Source organism: Dendrobates tinctorius, unplaced genomic scaffold, assembly GCF_039654945.1.
Source record: "Dendrobates tinctorius isolate UK_male_01 unplaced genomic scaffold, ASM3965494v1 ptg000009l, whole genome shotgun sequence".
NCBI classification, from domain to species: Eukaryota; Metazoa; Chordata; class Amphibia; order Anura; family Dendrobatidae; genus Dendrobates; species Dendrobates tinctorius.
This window is the reverse complement of record NW_027361677.1, coordinates 18,024,545-18,044,135: the sequence shown is the minus strand read 5'-3', so window position 1 is coordinate 18,044,135 and position 19,591 is coordinate 18,024,545. Positions and strand designations below refer to the sequence as shown.

The following is a 19,591-nucleotide window of genomic DNA, read 5'->3' as shown; positions in this document are numbered from 1 at the left end:
TCCAAGAAGATCATGATTTATTAATAAATCCTTTATTTTATATTCTGCGTTGTTTTGTTTGCCAAAAAATGTCTATATGTGTATAAGAGAACTGTGTATATGTGCATATATATATATATCTATCTATCTATCTATCTCTACAGCCCTTGAAATTGTTCCAGAAAATGAAATAATTCTCCTAAAAAATTACTGCACTTACACGTTTTGTTATACACAGGTTTACTTCCTTTGTGTGTATTGGAAAAACACAAAAAAACTGAAAAAAAAAGGCAAATTGGACATAATTTCACACAAAACCCCCAAATTGGGCGTTACAAAATTGTTAGCACCCTCCACATAATATATGGTTGAACACCAGTTAGAATAAATAACTACAATCAATCGCTTCCTATAAACATCAGCAAGCTTCTTTTCCCCCTCTGCTGGATTTTTGGACGACTCTTCTTTTGCAAACTGCTCCAGGTCTCTCATATGAGAAGGTGTCTTCTTCCAACAGCAATTTTAAGATCTCTCCACGGGTGATCAATGGAATTTAGATCCGGACTCATTCCTCACCCCTTCAGATCTCTCCAGCGCTTTGTTTCCATCCATTTCTGGGGGCTTCTTGCAGTATGTTTGGGGTCATTGTTCTGCTGTAAGACAAAAGACCTAGGACGTAAACCCCAAATCCTTTGGTAATCTTCAGATTTCATGATGCCTTGCACACAGATAATTTACCCAGTGCCAGAGGCAGCAAAAGAAACCCAAAACATCCTTCATCCTCCACCATATTTGACTGTAGGTACTGTGTTCTTTGTAGGCCTCATTCCGTTTTCGGTAAACAGTAGAATGATGTGCTTTACTAAAAAGCTCCATCTTGGTCTCATCTGTCCAAAGGACGCTTTCCCAGAAGAATTTTGGCTTACTCATGTACATTTTGGCAAACTGCAGTTCAGCTTTTTTATGTCTCTGTGTCAGCAGTGGGGTCCTCTTGGGTCTTCTGCCATAGCATTTCATTGAATTCAAATGTCGACGGACAGTTCACGCTGACACTTATGCACCCTGAGCCTGCAGGACAGCTTGAATTTCTTTGGGCTTTGATTGGGTTGCTTATCCATCCTCCAGACTATTCTGCGTTGCAACTTTTCATCAATTTTTCTCTTTCATCTACGTCCAGGGAGATTAACTACAGTATCATGGGTTGTAAACTTCTTGAGTATGTTGCACACTGTGGACAAATGAACATCAAGATCTCTGGAGATGGACTTGTAACCTTGAGATTGTTGATATTTCTCACCAATTTTGTTTCGCAAGTCCTCAGACAGTTCTCATCTCCTCTTTCTGTTCTCCATGCTTAGTGTGGCACACAATGCAAAGATTGAATCAACTTCTCCGCTTTTTACCTGGTTTCAGGTGCGATTTTCAAATTGCCGACACCTGTTACTTGCCATAGGTGAATTTGAGCGAGCATCACATGCTTGAAACAGAGTTGTTTACGCACAATTTTGGAAAGATGCCAACGATTTTGTCAAACCCATTTTGGGGGTTTTGTGTGAAGTGATGTCCAAGTTGCCTGTTTGTTTCTGTATTTTTTGTGTTGTTCCAAAACACACATAAGAAATAAACATGTGCGTAACCAAACAAGTGTGATGGCAATAATTTTCTGGGAGAAATGCTTCATTTTCTGGAACAATTTAAAGGGTGCCATCACTTTTGGCCATGACTGTATGAGATGTCAGTATCTTTATGACCATGGCTCTATATCAGAAGACTACACAGTAGGTGCAATGTGAGACAGTTGTGGTTCTTTGTAGCCCTTATTAAAACTATGGCGCTTTCTTATTGCTAGTTAGAAACTAATTGCACTTCTCCAATTAATCACACAAACGTATCGATGCCACATGACAAGGAAAAAAATAGGATAAAACGCCACTAAGGATATTGCTAAGTCATATTTTCCTCTGACCCCCCAACGGCTGGGGAGACGTCTTTTAACATGTCCATCGGTATTATAGGGAGGTGAAGACTTCTCTTGGCCGTAGTCAGGACCGGAGCGACAACGTGTAAGTTAAGAGTAGATAAAGGCGAGGAGACCTGGAAATGTTCTCTATCAGTTTGTGGCATCTCCGAGGAGCTGGGACCCTCTTGTCTAAGATGTGGATCTTCTAAGGAGTAAGGTGGAGGATCATCTGCTGGGAGATACACTTCCAAGGTTCCTGGCCCAACACAGGCTTCATAGCTGGAGGACAAGATTAATACATTCAATTATTAAGTTTTCTTTATTTTCCAAGAATCTTAAAATGTTTTTATGTTTGTTAGCTTTCTCCCAGAAGGAAAGAAAACAACATGGCTGATGTCCTATCAATGTACGATGATGCCAGAAACCCATCTACAGGGGTATTGTTACGCATCTGGCCCAGATTCGGGCTTGGTAAGGCCTATCAAGACAACCACCTGTGTCTTGGTATTAAGACATTCTAGTATGACTTTCAATTTGCTCTGGAGTTCTGTCTGCTTCCTGTTTTTGGTTTCCAGTACCGATGCTACCTGTCTGCAGTCTCCCAGACATCTCCTGTCTGCTTGCAGCTTCCAGATACCTCTGCTACCTGTCTACGGTCTCCTGGACATCTCCAATCTGCCTGCGGCTTTCAGTGCCTCTGCTACCAGTATGCGGTCTCCTGGACTCTTTTGGCTTGCCTGTGGCTTCCAGTACCACTGCTACCCATCTGAAGTTTCCAGAACCTCTGCCATCTGTCTGCGGTTTCCAGAGCTCTGGTACCTGTCTGTGGTTTCTCTGACCTCTGCTGCCTGTCTGCCATTTCCAGTACCGATGCTACCTGTCTGCGGTCTCCTGGACGTCTCCTGTCTGCCTGTGGCTTCCAGTACCTCTGCTACCTGTATTCGGTCTTCTGGATGTCTCCGGCTCCCAATGAAACTGCTACCAGTCTTCAGTCTCTTGGATGTCTCCAGACTGCCTGTGGCTTCTAGTACCTCTGCAAACCAGCTGCAGGTTTAAGAGCTTCTGCTATCTATCTGAGGTTTGCAAAGCCTCTAATAACTGTCTGTGGTTTTCCGGACCTCTGCTACCAGTCTGCGGAATGTTGGATGTCTCCGGGTTGCCTAAGGCTTCCAGGATCTCTGCTACCTCTCTGTGGTTTCCAGGACATCTGCTACCTATCTGAGATTTCCAGTACCTCTGCTACCTGTCTGCAGTCTCCAGGACCTTTGCTACCTGTCTGCAGTCTCCGGGACCTGAGCTACCTGCTTCTCTTGTGTATCAGCTGCCTGCTGCACCGAGACACGTGGCCGTTTCCCCACCAGGATCTTGGGCTTTGAAGGTCCACCTCGCCTAGTGAACCTAACAGGTACTTGGTCTTTAACACGGTGCAAGGATTGGCTCATTAATACGTCAGACATTGACCTACAAGTTAACTTCCTCCGTTAATTGGCACTAGCCATAAAGTTTCCGTTCCTTCTGGGAGAGAGTTAAAGGGGCGTTCCGGTTTTGAAAAAACCCTGTGCTCATGCTCCTTGGATCCAGTGCTGAGTCTCCTGCTCCCAGTGTCATTGATTGACGGATTGACTGCAGCATTGTTGACGTGACGTCAGCACTGCAGATAATGGCAGATACCAGGAGCGGTGGAGGAGACCGGTGAGGGCCCCAGCGCTCGGACCAGCAGCGATCGTACATTAATGACCTTTAGTGGTGCTTATATAAATGGACCCTTACTTGCGGCGGCAAACAGAATTTAAGATTTTAAAGGGTTGCATATTAGTGTAGAGCAGAGGTTGAGCTCTTATCTTGTTGAAGGCAGCACTGTCTGCCCGCCAGCAGATGGGCAGTAAATTCGGAGCTGAAGCTTTCCGGGATGGACATCTACAAAGCAATTAGGATGCTGTGTGTCTAAAATATGCTGCAGCATAATACAGGAGATGATTAGCTCACTGCGGCAGATGCTCCATAGATTCTGCAAGACAAATAAAGAAGCCTGCTCTCGGGGAATAAATGTCTGCCGAACAAATACCGGCTCATGGCAGACTGATGGCCATTACCACTGAGCACAAGAGGAAGAACGTGTCTGTCTCCATCAATGACGTGGGTTGATGTTGGGAACGCAACGCCACACCCTTAATTGGAAATTTTGACTTAGTACCAATTTATGTACTTATCTTAGAGACCCCCCAAAAAAATCAAACAGCCTTGCTACACCCATCTCCTTTCCAAAATACGAACCAGGCGGGGACTTAATTCATTGTCTTAATAGGACATATTCGCAGAATCTCCATCTATCCTGCCTTCCTTCCCTGATTTACGGAAACGCTCCCTTCACCGAGTCTCATGCACTAGTTGTTCCCAATGTAATTCGCAAAAAAACTTTAAAGGCGATGGCTGGGAAATTTTTCTCTAGCCAATGCCATCAGTATGTTTTGCAACAATAAGGTTGCAAAGGTCTTGAGACAGCTTACCCGTTTTACCCATCATGCAATACTTCTTGTGTGGCACCTTGATAATGAGTCACCCTTTTATAGGCCAAACGTTGAACCAGCTGATATTATTTTTCACTAAGTGGAAGGCTTGCTTTCTAATTACTGATAGATTTATTTCAGCTGGTGTTATGACTTTTCATATGGCCTGGAAATTAGCCCTATCTGTGCCTGTTTATGTTTTAATTTGAAGCTCATAGACCTCTATGGAAATTCTATACGAAATTTGCAACTTTAACCTTCTACATCCTCAATGTTGCATTACTGGCTGCACAATGAGAAAACTGAGCATCCATCAGTGAGCTCATTCTGACGGTCCCATGGGAGGTTTTTATAACTCTTTTATCTGTCTTTTTCTAAGATCCTCTCAGCTGGTTTATGATCATGAATCACACTAAAGAGCAAGAAAACAACAACCCTGTAAAAGCCTAAATTATTAATGGAACCTACAGAAGTAGTCAACCCCTTTAAGTACCAATGATGAATTCTCCTTTAACAGTTGTACCCATTGGACTTGGCACCAGATGTTACCTTAGATAATTAGATTGGCGCCATTTGAAAACATTTCTTACCACGGCGGATAATCTGGATAGGAAGCGCTCAGCTCTAGGTATGAGCCAAATTCTAAGGCTGGAGAAATGTCCCCGGTACAGACCGACCTCAAGTCTCCAAAGGAAGATGTTGCATAGGAGATTCCATCTGTAAAACATGTCATAAGTAGTGAAAATAGTTGTCCACGTTCTTCCTCCTCCTGGACTCATCTTTTACTCTCAATTCACAGGTAAAATCTGCATTCAGTGAAGACAGATTTTCCTATTACTGCGATAAGAGACCAAAGTTGCTGCTCATAAGAGTCTATGGAGAGGGGAGGAGCTAGAGGTGCAGAATGTCTTTGTCTTCCTGTAGCTCCTCCCCCTCCCCTATTCATAGACTCTTATGAGCAGCAACTGTTATTTCCTATCTCAATAATGGGAAAATTTGTCTTCACTGATTTTACTGATTAAAAGAGCAATCCGATATTTTATTTTCATGCATATTATTAATTTATAAAATAAAATTTAAAGCGACGGTTACTCTTTAAAGGGGTTTTCCACGACTCGGACAAGCCCCATGTTTTCCACTTGTAAAATAATAATGTCTAAAGTCACTTCCAGTGCTCCCGCGATGTTCCAGCAGCTCTGACTCCAAAGGCGGGGAGAGTGAAGCCAGCAGGGATCGCGAGATACAACAGTGTCACGCAATCCCTGGGACAGGCAGTACCGAGATTGGAGGTGAGGTTGAGTGTTACTTTACAAGACGGAGACATAGGGATTGAGAAAGGATTGTCCGAGTAGTGGACCACCCTTTTGAGGCCTATTATACCCTATTTCATGATGCAAATTTAATACATACAGCGGGTAAAATACGGTAAGTATTGAACAGGTCACCAATTTTCTAAGTAAATCTATTTCTAAAGGTGCTATTGACATGAAATTCTCACCAGATGTCGGATGTCCATAAATTAAATTATGTGTGATAATGAGAAGTGACACAGGGAAAAAGTATTGAACACATGAAGAAAGAGAGGTGCAAAAAGTAATGAAAAGTCATGACACCGGCTGAAATCTATCAGTAATTAGAAAGCAATCCTGCCACTTAGTGAAAAATAAAATCAGCTGGTTCCAACTGATGGTCTATAAAATGGTGTCTTATTATCAAGGTACGACAAAATGAACATCTCATGATGGGTAAAACCAGTGAGCTGTCTAAAGACATTTGCAACCTTATTGTTTCATAACATACTGATGACAGAAGAATTTCTAAAGTACTGCAGGTTCCAGTGGGCACTCTTGGGGCCATAATCTGGAAGTGGAAAAAACATTGTTTCACCATAAACCATCCATGACCAGGTGCTCCCCGCAAGATGTCAAAGAGTGAAAAGAATTATCAGAAGAGTTTTCCAATAGCCAATGAGACCACCTGTGGAGAGCTCCAGAAAGACCTGGAATCAGCAGGTACAATTGTATCAAAGCAAACCATAAGTAATGCCCTCAACCTCCATGGCCTGTATGCATGCTCCCCACGCAACTTACATAACCTGTATGCATGCTCACCCCGCAACCTTCCTAGCCTGTATGCCCACTCACCACACAACCTTCATGTCCAGTATGCACGCTCACCACGCAACCTCCATGGACTGTATGCACGTTCACCACGCAACCTCCATGGACTGTATGCACGCTCACCACGCAACCTTCATGGTTTGCATGAACGCTCACCACACAACCTTCATGGCCTGCATGAACGCTTACCACACAATACTCCATTGCTGAACTACAATCATGTTCAAGTGTGTTTAAAGTTTGTTCAACAACATTTAGACAAGTTGTGAAATACTAAAAGAATATAGTCTGTTCAGATGAGATTGAACTCTTTGGATGCCGTAATACGCATCATGTTTGGAGGCCAAAAGGCACGACATATCACCCCCAAAACACCATACCAACAGTGCAGTGTGGAGGTGGGAACATCATGGTGTGGTGCTGTTTTTCAGCATACATTTCTGGCAAACTTCATATGATTGAAGGAAGGAAGGATGAATGAACAAATGTGCTGAGACATTCTTGATAACAATCTGCTGCCATCTACCAGGATAACGAAGTTGAAAGGAGGGTAAACGTTTCAGCAAGACAATGTTTCCAAACACACAGCCAAAGAAACTCTCAACTGGTTTCAGAGAAAGAAAATAAAGCTACTAGAATGGCCGAGCCGATCACCTGACCTGAATCCAAGAGAACATTGACAGGAGGAACTGAAGCTCAGAGTTCATAAAATGAGCCCACAGGACCTTCAGGATGTGAAGAGTATTTGTGTGGAAGAGTGGGCCGAAATCACACCTGAGCAATGCCTGCGACTAGTTTCTCCATACAGAAGGCTCTTGAAGCTTTATCTCCAACAAAGGTTTTTGTACGAAGTTTTGATTAAATTTCAGTTAGCGTGTTCAATACTTTTTTTTTCCCTATCTCCTTTCTCATTATCACACATAACTTAATCTATGGGCATCTATGGTTTAATGGATTGTTACTGACATCTGGTGAGAATTTCATGTCAATAACACTTTTACAAATAGATTTACTTAGCAAATTGGTGATGTGTTCAATCCTTATCTCTCCCGCTGTACATATAGTCACATAAAAAATATTGAATGACCACATATAGAGATATATAACATAAACATCTCCTGGCAGAGTATCATCAAATTGTTTTTTTTTTGTTCCAAAGTTTCGAGTACATTGACAAAACATTAACATACAAACCATAGCTCACCATAGCTTGGATTCTCAAGGCGCCAGTCTCTTTCTCCTCCATCTTTCCTCAGGCTTCCGATGATGATAGTAACACAGGAGAGAAAGAGAACCAGTCCGATAACGATCCCAGCCACAACCAACGGGGACACCAGAAGTGCAGGGTCATGGCTGCTCCGGATGTAACCAAAATACTCCGGTACAGGGCTACTCTGATTTAAATGAATTTCTGTAGGGATACAAGAAAATGGTTGACGTTAATGACCACCATGAAATGGGACCAGGCACGGACACCATCATATGTGCAGCATTGTGCTTGTTAACCAATGCAGGGGACAAGGCGCTTGTTGGCGCACCACAGCCTATTGGACCCACAAATTACTGTCCTAGTAAACCCCTTCAACAATACAGCACCCCCAATTTCATACACATATCAGGGAATGGGTACTGGCTCTCATTAAAGAAATCCAACTCGATATGGAGATGATAAAAAATATGCAAAGTAGCCTTTAGAACCAAAACTGCATGGAGCAATGTTACAAGGGTTCTTGCCCCTCATCAGTACAGTACAGGGCATTAGAGGGGATACTGGCTTTCAAGCATCTCATTCAGCCTCCCAGTACCCTGCTATGTACTGTGGAGGGGCAAGAACCCCCATAACAGTGCCGTTCATCAGTGGGTCTCTGGTTTGGCTGGTATGGAGCACCACAGCCTACTGAACCTACATATTACTGTCCCAGTTAACCCCTTAAAAAATACAGTAGCCCCCAATTTCATGCAGAAATCACAGAATGGGTACTGGCTCTCATGAAAGAAATACAAATCGGTATGGAGATGGGAAAAGATATGCAAAGTGGCTCTTAGAAACCAAACTGCATGGAGCAATGTTACAAGGGTTCTTGCCCCTCATCAGTACAATACAGGGCATTAGAGGGGATACTGGCTTTCAAGCATCTCATCGGCCTCCCAGTACCCTGCTATATACTGAAGAGGGACAAGAACCCCCATAACAGTGCCGTTCATCAGTGGGTCTCTGGTTTGGCAGGTATGAAGCACCACAGCCTACTGAACCTACATATTACTGTCCCAGGGGACCCTTTTGGCTGGTATGAGCTACTTTGCATGCACCAATCCCAAAACTTTGCAGGAAAAAAATAAATTATATATATATATTTTTTTCTTCATTATCCTTAATACATCATGACACCTTTCTACTTGGTCTCCGCTCCACGTTTCTTTTTTTTATTTTCGGACCTTTTTCCATACAGAGCTTCGTCTTCAGGCTCTATATAAAGATTGTGGTTTCTGATTTAGAAATGCGTCCATCAAATGTCTGAGTGACAGGCGAGGCGAGATTACAAGGAACCTTGAGAAGTCATTTTTGACCAGAGGTGAATATTTTTAATTGCCCCTTCCAGCATGGTGATAAGCCCGTTCACTCGTCCTTGAAACAATTCAATCCAAAAGATAATACTTGATTAAGCTTCAGCGCGGCGTCCGAAAGATGGAGCTGAACTTTAATTCTTCGGACTCAATCACATAAATGACTGGTTCCCTATGCGATAAAGCTGCTGGCACAATAACAAGGTCCGGCACAATAACAATGTCCGGCGCAATAGCAAGGTCCGGTGCAATAGCAAGGTCCGGCGCAATAGCAAGGTCCGGCGCAATAGCAAGGTCCGGCGCAATAGCAAGGTCCGGCGCAATAACAAGGTCCGGCGCAATAACAAGGTCCGGCGCAATAACAAGGTCCGGCGCAATAACAAGGTCCGGCTGTCTTCTAAGAATTTTTTAATATATTTATATTTTTGTGAAACAACCAAACCATCCTATAGAGCAGGAGGAGCTGAGAAGATTAATATATAGTTTTATAATTACATTTTCAATGGAACTTGTATTTAATTCATTAAAAAGCAGCTTTTTCTATGCTCAAGTGTCCAGTGGGCGGTCCTACTCAGTGAGAGGTACCACGCACTGGACTCCTAAGCATAGAAAAAGAAGTTTAGAGCAATAAATTACAAATTCTATTGAATTTCTACACACAAAATATATATTAATCCGCTCAGCTCACCCGACTCTATAACACGCTGCCTTCACATTGGACAGATTTATTATCAAAATAGTTTTTGCCCATTTTTTATTTCATTAAATGAATTAAAACTACCTTCACATTTTATAATATCCCCTCTATAAAAATGTTATAGAAATGTGCAATTTAATGTCGATCTGTCACCAGATTTCACAAAGTAGTGCTCACATTATTAAATAGACTTATTAGACCCTATGAGACTGGTGTACTTACTTAATTTTTCTTTTTTTAGAATGGCTGTAAAATCCAGAGATTAGGATGAGTTCTAGCTAGACTCATTTTAATATCAGATGGGAACATTTTAAATAAAAGATCATGGAGCCATTTTTTACAAGTAAGTACACCAGCCTCATCAGGTCAGAGAGCTCTATTTAATATCTAGTGATAAATGAGCGTGCTCAGATTACACCTTATCTCAGCGCGCTCACTCATCATTATTAATATAACATAAGCGTTACATTATGAGATCTGGCGACAGATGCAGTCTGTATAGGAACTCCTGGATCTCAAATGCAAGTTCTGGACAGGCTGATGGTGGGTGTCTGGCCATTTCTTTCCTTTCTCCTATTAAGGGGTCTAATAGACAGACTACCACAAATTGCAAAGGCACTCTGTCACCAGGTTTTTGCTAACTCATCTTAGAGCAGCATGATGTCGGGGCTGAGACCCTGATTCCAACAATGCATCACTTACTGGGCTGCTTGCTGTAGTTTTGATAAAATCCCAGTTTTATCTGCTGCAGATCAAGCAGTTCTCTGAATACTGAGCTCTGTATAACCCCACCCACATCACTGATTGGCTGCTTTTTGTGTACACTGTGAATAGGCAGAAAGCTGCCAATCAGTGGTGGGGGCGGGGTTGGACTACCTGGCAGCGGGTTTACTAGTCCTCTAGTGATCATTTCCAGCTGGAAAAACAAGAATTTTATAAAAACTACAGCAAGCAGCTCAGTAAGTGAGACATCGCTGGAATCAGGTTCTCCACCTCTATATCATGGTGCTCTCAGATGAGGTAGAAAAAAACCTGGTGACAGATTACCTTTAAGGGGCCAAAGATAATGATGATGATGGCTGCTGCAGTATCTATAGAAGAAACGGGGAGTGGTGCTTTTAAAGGAAGAGTTATGGGGTCATAGAGGAGGTCCCTGGTTAGTCACCAAATGAAGCAGCCAAAAAGAAAGATTTGCTGGCCCCGTTATTTGATCCCAGCAACCTGCACATTGTCTGTCTTATTCCTAGATATATAAAGATTGAACATATTGAAACAGACCATGCCCAATCCTTATTTTCCTTAGTAGCTGCTACATCCCTACAGAAATAATGATTGGGCACATCGACATTGACATGCCCTGTCTTTGATATTTGCCATTATTGTCATTATTTTGATCAATTTGAGGACGATGTCAATCATCTCCTCATATCTCAGCACCCCGATAACTAAAAAAAATGTACGGAGCTGCAAACGGAATAGTGGAAGGTGCCAGAGAGCCTCCATGCGCTGGATGACAGAGCAGATGTGGACTTGATGACATCATCATAACCCTACATGATGTCATCGGGATTTGATGCGGAGCCTTTTTGCTCCTTTACGGGAACGTCTCTGCCATTACTTTCCTCGCTCGGCCATTTCTCCTCATGTTATAAGCCCATTTGGACATTACAAGTCAGAGATAAAGCAAATCTTTATACTTGTAGTTTTTTTTTCCTGCGGCTGCTAAGTGCTGCCATCAATTAATTCCATTATAAAATTGCCCTGCTAATTCCGTAAAAAAAAAAAAAGAAGCTTTTTCCTGCTAGAAATCCTCGGAGGGAGGAGTTGGCATCTGCTGGTTTTCGCTGTCGTCTGCACCCTGGGAATGATCACATCAAGCTCCAAAAATAAGAGAATGAAACCCAGTGCTGAGAGGAGATGAAGGAGGCGATGAAGAAGGGGGGGGGGGCTTAGGCAGGGCTTGTATCAGAGTGCAGCTGACCAAGTTCGTATCAGAGTGCAGCGGACAGAGTTTGTGTCAGAGACAGAGTTTGTGTCAGAGTGCAGCAAGCAAGTTTGGCTTCAGAGTGCAGCAGGCGGGATTGGCTTCAGAGTGCAGCAGGCGGGATTGGCTTCAGAGTGCAGCAGGCGGGATTGGCTTCAGAGTGCAGCAGGCGGGATTGGCTTCAGAGTGCAGCAGGCGGGATTGGCTTCAGAGTGCAGCAGGCGGGATTTTCTTCACAGTGCAGCAGGCGGGATTTTCTTCACAGTGCAGCAGGCGGGATTGACTTCAGAGTGCAGCAGGCGGGATTTGCTTCAGAGTGCAGCAGGTGGGATTTTTTTTCAGAGTGCAGCAGGTGGGATTTTTCTTCAGAGTGCAGCAGGCGGTATTGGCTTCAGAGTGCAGCAGGCGGTATTTGCTTCAGAGTGCAGCAGGTGGGATTGGCTTCAGAGTGCAGCAGGCGGGATTGGCTTCAGAGTGCAGCAGGCAGAATTTGCACTGGTATGCGACCTGACAGAAACAGGAAGTTTGCTTAGGCTTCTCCCCAGTGGAGAGGAAGCAATATATACATAATGCCTCCAAACCATTGGCTGGGGAGGAAATAGCAAGTGCACGCGCTGGCCCTTTAAGAGGGCGGGAGCGCGCAGGCGCGTGCCCTTAGAACACGGCAAATAGCCCAGCTGGAAGTGCTGCTGGGAGCATGCGGAGGAGAGGAACCAACTGCAGCGCGGGTGAGTGAACTGACACGCCGGGAACCCGATGTGCTAACACAGAGGGACTCTAATAAGTAATACAACGCTTCCCCAGCAGTCAGTAAGGCTGGTTTCACACCCAGCAGTCAGTAAGGCTGGTTTCACACCCAGCAGTCAGTAAGGCTGGTTTCACACTTGCGTTTTTCTGCGCTGCTTTTTAGAGCAAAAAAAATGCGTTTTTTTCCCTATACTTTAACATGGGTGCGCTTAGGTGCGCATACACATGCGTTTGTACGCGTTTGTATGCGCATGCGTTTTTTTAGTAGTGTGCGCTTGGGCGCACAAAATGCATCCTGTTGTATTTTTTGTGTGTCCGACTTGCCCCAAAAAACGCATGTGCACGCAATGCGTTTTTTTTACAGCAAAACACCCATTATAGTCTATGGGTGCGCATACGTGCGCATGGTAATGTGCACGTATGCGCAAAAAAAGCATGGTTTTTTTTTTAAAAAAAGGCACCAAAATCCGCAAAAAACCGCACCCAAACGCATGATGCGTTTTTTCATGCGTTTGTGTGCGCAAAAAACGGGCAGCAAAAAAACGCAAGTGTGACAGTAGCCTTAGTGACATTTTGTGCGGAATCTGGAACAACCACATATTATATTAGTTGTGTTGACATATTTAATTGTTTTTTTCATTGTTTCATTGCAAACAGCAGAAAGTTTGTAAACTTTGTTAATAAACCATAAACTGTGCAATGGGGGGTGAGTAGTTTTGGCGGTAATGTCATGGCTCTTCCATACGGACTGGCACTGCTTTCACCAGGTTTGCCTTCTACGTGGTCCATGCACAGATCCGCTGAGCGGCCCCCTCCCCGGTCACCTACTTGTGCATGTCACCTTGATTGACATGTAATCTATCTGGAGGAGCAGTGAGGTCGCTCGAGGTCCGCGGCTCCTCCGATCTGTCCGGCTGATTTTCTCTGCTCCTGGGAAGAGCTAAACGAAATAAGCAAAATCAGGGACTTAATTAATTAAAGGGCTTATCCAGGACTTTTTTTTTGTAACAATGGGCCTAAAAACTAACAGGCAGGTAATTGCTAACTCCCTGCCTGTTCTGCCCAGCGCAGATCTCTGCCGCCACAGACCACTTCTGCTGTCGTCCCTTCGACAGAGCAGCGACTTCTCTTCCCCTCCGCTCTGCTGATTGACAGCCGGCTCCCCATTGCCTTACTGCAGGAAGCCGACTGTCAATCAGCACTCTTATTCTGAGTCTATTGCGAGGGTTCAGGGGGCAGCCGGGCCCATCAATGCTGCCTCATAAACTAGGGTGTCTGTCCTCATGGGGTGCACTTATATAGAGCTGGGCGGCCGATCTAATCTAACTGTGTACTATGCATGTGTGACAAGCGCCCTATGCAAGACTTTTCTGTGTTCAGTTTTATTATTAAAGGGGTATTTTCATCTCCAAGATCCTATCCCAATATGTAGCAGGTGTAATAATAATAATATTAGCAAATATCCCCACTTAGAAATGTAGTATAGTTTTTCTGATTCACTGTCTCTTTCCTCATGTGCAGGCATTGCAGGACCTTAGGTATCCATGGTTACGGCCAATGATCTAGTGACAGTTAGCTAGTTCCTAGTGGTCATAACCATGGATACCTAAGGTCTTGCAATGCCTGCACATGAGGAAAGAGACAGTGAATCAGAAAAACTATACTACATTTCTAATTGAAGGTATGTGTTGTTAATATTATTATTATTATACCTACTGAATATTAGGATAGGATCTTGGAGATGGGAATACCCCTTTAAGCAATCACCCCCCCATGAATTAGTAGGTTGTGAGTGGTTGTCTCGTCAGTATTTTGCACCTGTGTTGCCGCCATCTTTATTATATGGGTTTGCTGCAGGGCCGGGACGAGTGGTAGGCAGGATAGGCACATGACTAGAGCGCTGCCTCCTCGAGGGGGGCACACTTTTGGGGAAAAAAGCAACACTGCTGAACGCCTGCGGCTGCCTGACAACTTTCCCCAGCCACAGGCATTCAGACAGTGACCGTCGGGGTGCAGGCACACAGGGGAGCAGTGTCAGTCACCTCTCTCTGCCTGCGCCCCGGCTGTCACTCTCTCCCTGCGCTCAATTGTATTCGCGTCTCTCAGATGTACATACAATTGATGTCAGCACCCCTCGGGACAGAAGGAGAGGAGCTGTAATCAGCCCCTGCTCCTCCAGGAACTGCAGCAGGACTCCGACCACTTCTGGCCTGCGCACTGAAGAAGACGGCGCACGGAGGGGACGTCGGACGGCGCGATGGAGTCACTTCATAGCACCGTTCAGCGTCCACTGCTGCGCAAGACAGAAGAGGAGGTTGAGGCTGCACTTTATGGGGACCAGGATTAGGTGAGTATAAGCTTTTTTTATTTTATTTATTAGTTTGCCAATGAATGGGGAACATAGCAAGAGGTGCTGACTGTGGGGACCTACATGGGGCTGGCCGTGGGGACATATGAGGGGCTGGCTGTGGGGACGTACGTGGGGCTGACTGTGGGGACCTACATGGGGCTGGCCGTGGGAATATATAAGGGGCTGGCTGTGGGGACGTACGTGGGTCTGACTGTGGGGACCTACATGGGGCTGGCTGTGGGGACGTTCATGGGGCTGGCTGTGGGGACGTATGTGGGGCTGGCTGTGGGGACGTACGTGGGGCTGGCTGTGGGGACGTACGTGGGGCTTGCTGTGGGGATGTTCATGAAGCTTGCTGCGGGCCATATGTGGGTCTGGCTGTGGGGATGTTCATGAAGCTGGCTGTGAGATCGTACGTGGGGCTGGCTGTGGTGACATAACAGGGGCTGGCTGTGGGGACCTACATGGGGCTGGCCGTGGGAATATATAAGGGGCTGGCTGTGGGGACGTACGTGGGTCTGACTGTGGGGACCTACATGGGGCTGGCTGTGGGGACGTTCATGGGGCTGGCTGTGGGGACGTACGTGGGGCTTGCTGTGGGGATGTTCATGAAGCTTGCTGCGGGCCATATGTGGGTCTGGCTGTGGGGATGTTCATGAAGCTGGCTGTGAGATCGTACGTGGGGCTGGCTGTGGTGACATAACAGGGGCTGGCTGTGGGGACCTACATGGGGCTGGCCGTGGGAATATATAAGGGGCTGGCTGTGGGGACGTACGTGGGTCTGACTGTGGGGACCTACATGGGGCTGGCTGTGGGGACGTTCGTGGGGCTGGCTGTGGGGACGTACGTGGGGTTTGCTGTGGGGATGTTCATGAAGCTTGCTGCGGGCCATATGTGGGTCTGGCTGTGGGGATGTTCATGAAGCTGGCTGTGAGATCGTACGTGGGGCTGGCTGTGGGGACTTAACAAGGGGAGCTAGCTGTGGGGACATAACAAAGTGGGCTGTGGGGGGGACATCCTATTATATGGGAGACTGTGGGGAACATTATACTGGGAGCTGCAGGGACGTTATACTATATAGGATATGTGAGGCGGCATCATACTGTATAGGGGCTGTGGGGGACATCATACTGTATATTGGAAGGCTCTGGTGGACATGGTGTATATTGGGGGATCTTGGGGTTATCATACTGCGGGGACTATCATACCATATAGAGGGACAGTGTTAGGAAGGAGTACAGTTTGAAGAGGACAACATGGTGGGCAGTATAAGTGTGAAAATGGGGCCCATAATGGATATGCAGAGGAGGCAGCGTGAAATGGGGGCACAATATGCAGAGCGGTCAGCATGCCGGGGAGACAGTGTGGACATAAGGGAAAACAGTGGAGAGGGAACGGCCATGGTATAGGCCGTGGTCCATAAGGGCTGATGTTGTGGTGGCTGTAGCTGATGATGGCAGACAGTGGGGTGGTTATAAATCAGTAAGGCGGACCGTGTGGAGGCCATGTACCATAGGAGGCTTACTTAGGGCACAGTATGGGCAGATATTTTTATGCAAAGGGAATTTTAATAACAGTCTTATTTTTTAAGGGCACCATGTTTGGATATGCTGCAGAAGAGCGAAGAAGGGGGAATCAGCAGAGAAGAGTTGTGGATGTAAAAAGTCATGGCGTCTGGACAAGATGGAGATGAAAAGTAAGACATGACATAATCAGAGAAGATGTTATCTATAAGGTACCTGGTACTGGTTGATTCTGACTACATCTCAACAGTACTGGGGGTCCTGTATGGTCCCCAGACTGATAAAGACTGGCTGTGTGCACACGCTGCGGATCAGGTGCGGAGTAATCCGCGCGGATTTTGTAAAATCCGCAGGTGAAACCGCAGGTCAAAATACCTGCGGTTTTACCTGCGGATTGCTCTGCGGTTTTGCCCTGCGGTTTTTCATCTCCTCAATGGAGGAGATGGCAAACCGCAGGGGAATCCGCAGAAAGAATTGACATGTCAATTCTTTCTGCGGATTGAAAACCGCAGATAATCCACGCGGAAAATTCCGCACCGTCTGCACTGCGGTTTTTGATTCCCATAGGGAATCATGGTACTGTGGGTCCGCAGCGGCCAAAACCGCTGCGGAACCGCAGCAAAATCCGCAGCGTGTGCACACAGCCTAATAACAACTGTCAGCTTCTCCTTAACATTGTTAAGGACATACTGAGACGTGTAGGTTCATGAGATACAAATATATATATGGGCCTGTCTTGACATTACAATTGATTGCTGTACTAAGCTTGGTGATGTATTCATGTACTGATGGTGGTTCTAGTGATGTATACATGTATTGATGATAGTACTGGTGTATTTATTTACTGGCAGTGGTTCTCGTGATGTATTCATATACTGATTGAGGTTCTGGTGACTCATTAATGTACTGATGGTGGTCCTGGTGATGTATTCATGTACTGATTGAGGTTCTGGTGACTCATTAATGTACTGATGGTGGTTCTGTTGATGTATTCATGTACTGATGGTGGTCCTGGTGATGTATTCATGTACTGATGGTGGTTCTGGTGACGTATACATGTATTAATAATAGTACTGGTGTATTTATTTACTGACAGTGGTTCTTGTGATGTATTCATATACTGATTGAGGTTCTGGTGACTCATTCATGTACTGATGGTGGTTCTGGTGATGTATTCATGTACTGATGGTGGTTCTAATGTCCTATTTTTTACTGATTATGGTTCAGTATTTGCATACTGTTCATGGCTCTGGGGTGCTATTTATGTACTGATGATGATTTTGGTTTTATATTTATGTACTAATGATTGTTCTGGTGATTAACATAGCATCAGAACCATCATCACTACATAAATACATCACCACAACCATAATTGGTACATGGATATAGCACCAGAAGAGCCATCACCTGTATAAGTACATCATCAAAACCACCTTCAGTATAGGAATATGTCACCAGAACATCCATCATTACAGGAATATGGCACCAGAGCCAACATCAGTTTTGTTGCAAACTGTATTTGTCGAATGATGGATGTAAAAACAATCACATGTATTCCTTTATCCTGTCTTATTTCAAGATCCCTTGTTGCTGTCAGTGAATAAGAACATTCTCTGACATGGGTGCATCAGGAGCGCGAAGCTCGCTCATCTGGTAACCTTGTTCTTTATGGGCCATTACCATGCCGGGTACAGGGGTTGTACTGGGGCACCTGAAGCTTACGGGGGGCCTTATATGAAGACCAATACTATTAAAGGCCTGTGACAGTTTGGGGACCAGTTGGATACCTTGCATTGGGGTCCCCAAGCTTCAAGCTACATTGTCACGAAGTGTCACCATAGAGGACGCTATGTGATTGGTTGCTGAGGATACACATTGAGATGTCATGACTCCTCTGTAGGGGAGTAAAGAAAGACCCCCCAGTGATGATTACAGACACGTCTTTTGCTAGGTGGAGGCTCCTTGCATGTCTGCTTATATCTCCTAAACTTTTGTCATGTCTCATCACAATGTGTACCCTTTAATTCATCTTCATAGGGCTATAAATGTTTCCGTTCACTGACAGCAAGCAGAGATCTTAGTACAATAAACGCCCCGGGGGGGGGCGGGTGATAGGTTCCCTTTAAAAAAAAGTACAATGTAGAGAAAACCAGGAAATTCCTCTAAAAAAAACTGAGAAAGCTCTCTTCCCTCATATTAAAGAGTCCCCCCCGTCGTATAGGTGCAGTACATGGTATATTGGGGTCTCAGCACGTCTATTGTCATCCCTGCTTCTATGGAAGCGGACGTCGTTGCCTGCACAGGCTTGATAAGGGTTAACCCAACACATCCCACCGTCCAGGCCTGCACTATAAAACCTGCATGGACCGATTGTCCTAATAATCAGGGTCTTCTGTACTCACCAGCGGAGATGAGCAGAGGGGGTCCTGTTCCCATGAAGCTCAGGCCAAGGATGGAGAAGGAGGGAGCGGCATCTGCCATAGACGGGAACCACAAAAGCAGATGGGAAAAAGGTGTTTCCTGCGTCCCCCTGCGGAAATCTATAAGACTAATCCACCCTTTATATTCAGTATGGAGCCTGCCCTCCTGGAGACTGGATCACAGCAAACCTATGGGAAGGACGGAGGAGAGGGAGGAACGGCAGGGAGCAAAGAGACCGGGGCTGGAAGGATGGAGGGAGCGCCGGGGACGAGAGGATGGAGGAAGGAGAGGAGAGAAGGAAGGATGGAGGAGAGGGGGGAACGGCAGGGAGCAAAGAGACCGGGGCTGGAAGGATGGAGGGAGCGCCGGGGACGAGAGGATGGAGGAAGGAGAGGAGAGAAGGAAGGATGGAGGAGAGGGGGGAACGGCAGGGAGCAAAGAGACCGGGGCTGGAAGGATGGAGGGAGCGCCGGGGACGAGAGGATGGAGGAAGGAAGGAAGGAAGGAAGGAAAGGATGGAGGAGAGGGGGGAATGGCAGAGAGCAAAGAGACCGGGGCTGGAAGGATGGAGGGAGCACCGGGGACAAGAGGATGGAGGAAGGAAGGAAGGAAGGAAGGAAAGGATGGAGGAGAGGGGGGAACGGCAGAGAGCAAAGAGACCGGGGCTGGAAGGATGGAGAGAGCGCCGGGGACGAGAGGATGGAGGAGGAGAGGAGAGAAGGAAGGATGGAGGAGAGG

At 45.7% G+C, this 19,591-nt stretch overlaps 1 protein-coding gene across 1 annotated transcript; it reads right to left on the bottom strand.

Moving 5' to 3' along the window:
• Positions 1-13: 13 nt before the first annotated feature.
• On the bottom strand, positions 14-18,973 carry BEAN1 (brain expressed associated with NEDD4 1). Its single transcript, XM_073582985.1, has 5 exons — positions 18,835-18,973; positions 13,388-13,499; positions 7,771-7,977; positions 5,037-5,163; positions 14-2,218 (listed from the first exon to the last, which is right to left on the bottom strand). The coding sequence occupies exons 2-5, from the start codon at positions 13,410-13,412 to the stop codon at positions 1,924-1,926; spliced, it is 654 nt and encodes a 217-aa protein (XP_073439086.1). The 5' UTR covers positions 13,413-13,499; positions 18,835-18,973; the 3' UTR covers positions 14-1,923.
• Positions 18,974-19,591: the final 618 nt, after the last annotated feature.

What these genes read in the sequence shown, in the direction of transcription:
- BEAN1 (XM_073582985.1), bottom strand. Translation starts at nt 13,412, where the DNA reads ATGTCAATCAAGGTGACATGCACAA. An exon ending in AATCAAGGTGACATGCACAA is followed by an intron (nt 7,978 to 13,387) that starts GTAGGTGACCGG and finishes GTATCCCTACAG; the next exon opens with AAATTCATTTAAATCAGAGT. An exon ending in CCTTGAGAATCCAAGCTATG is followed by an intron (nt 5,164 to 7,770) that starts GTGAGCTATGGT and finishes CATGTTTTACAG; the next exon opens with ATGGAATCTCCTATGCAACA.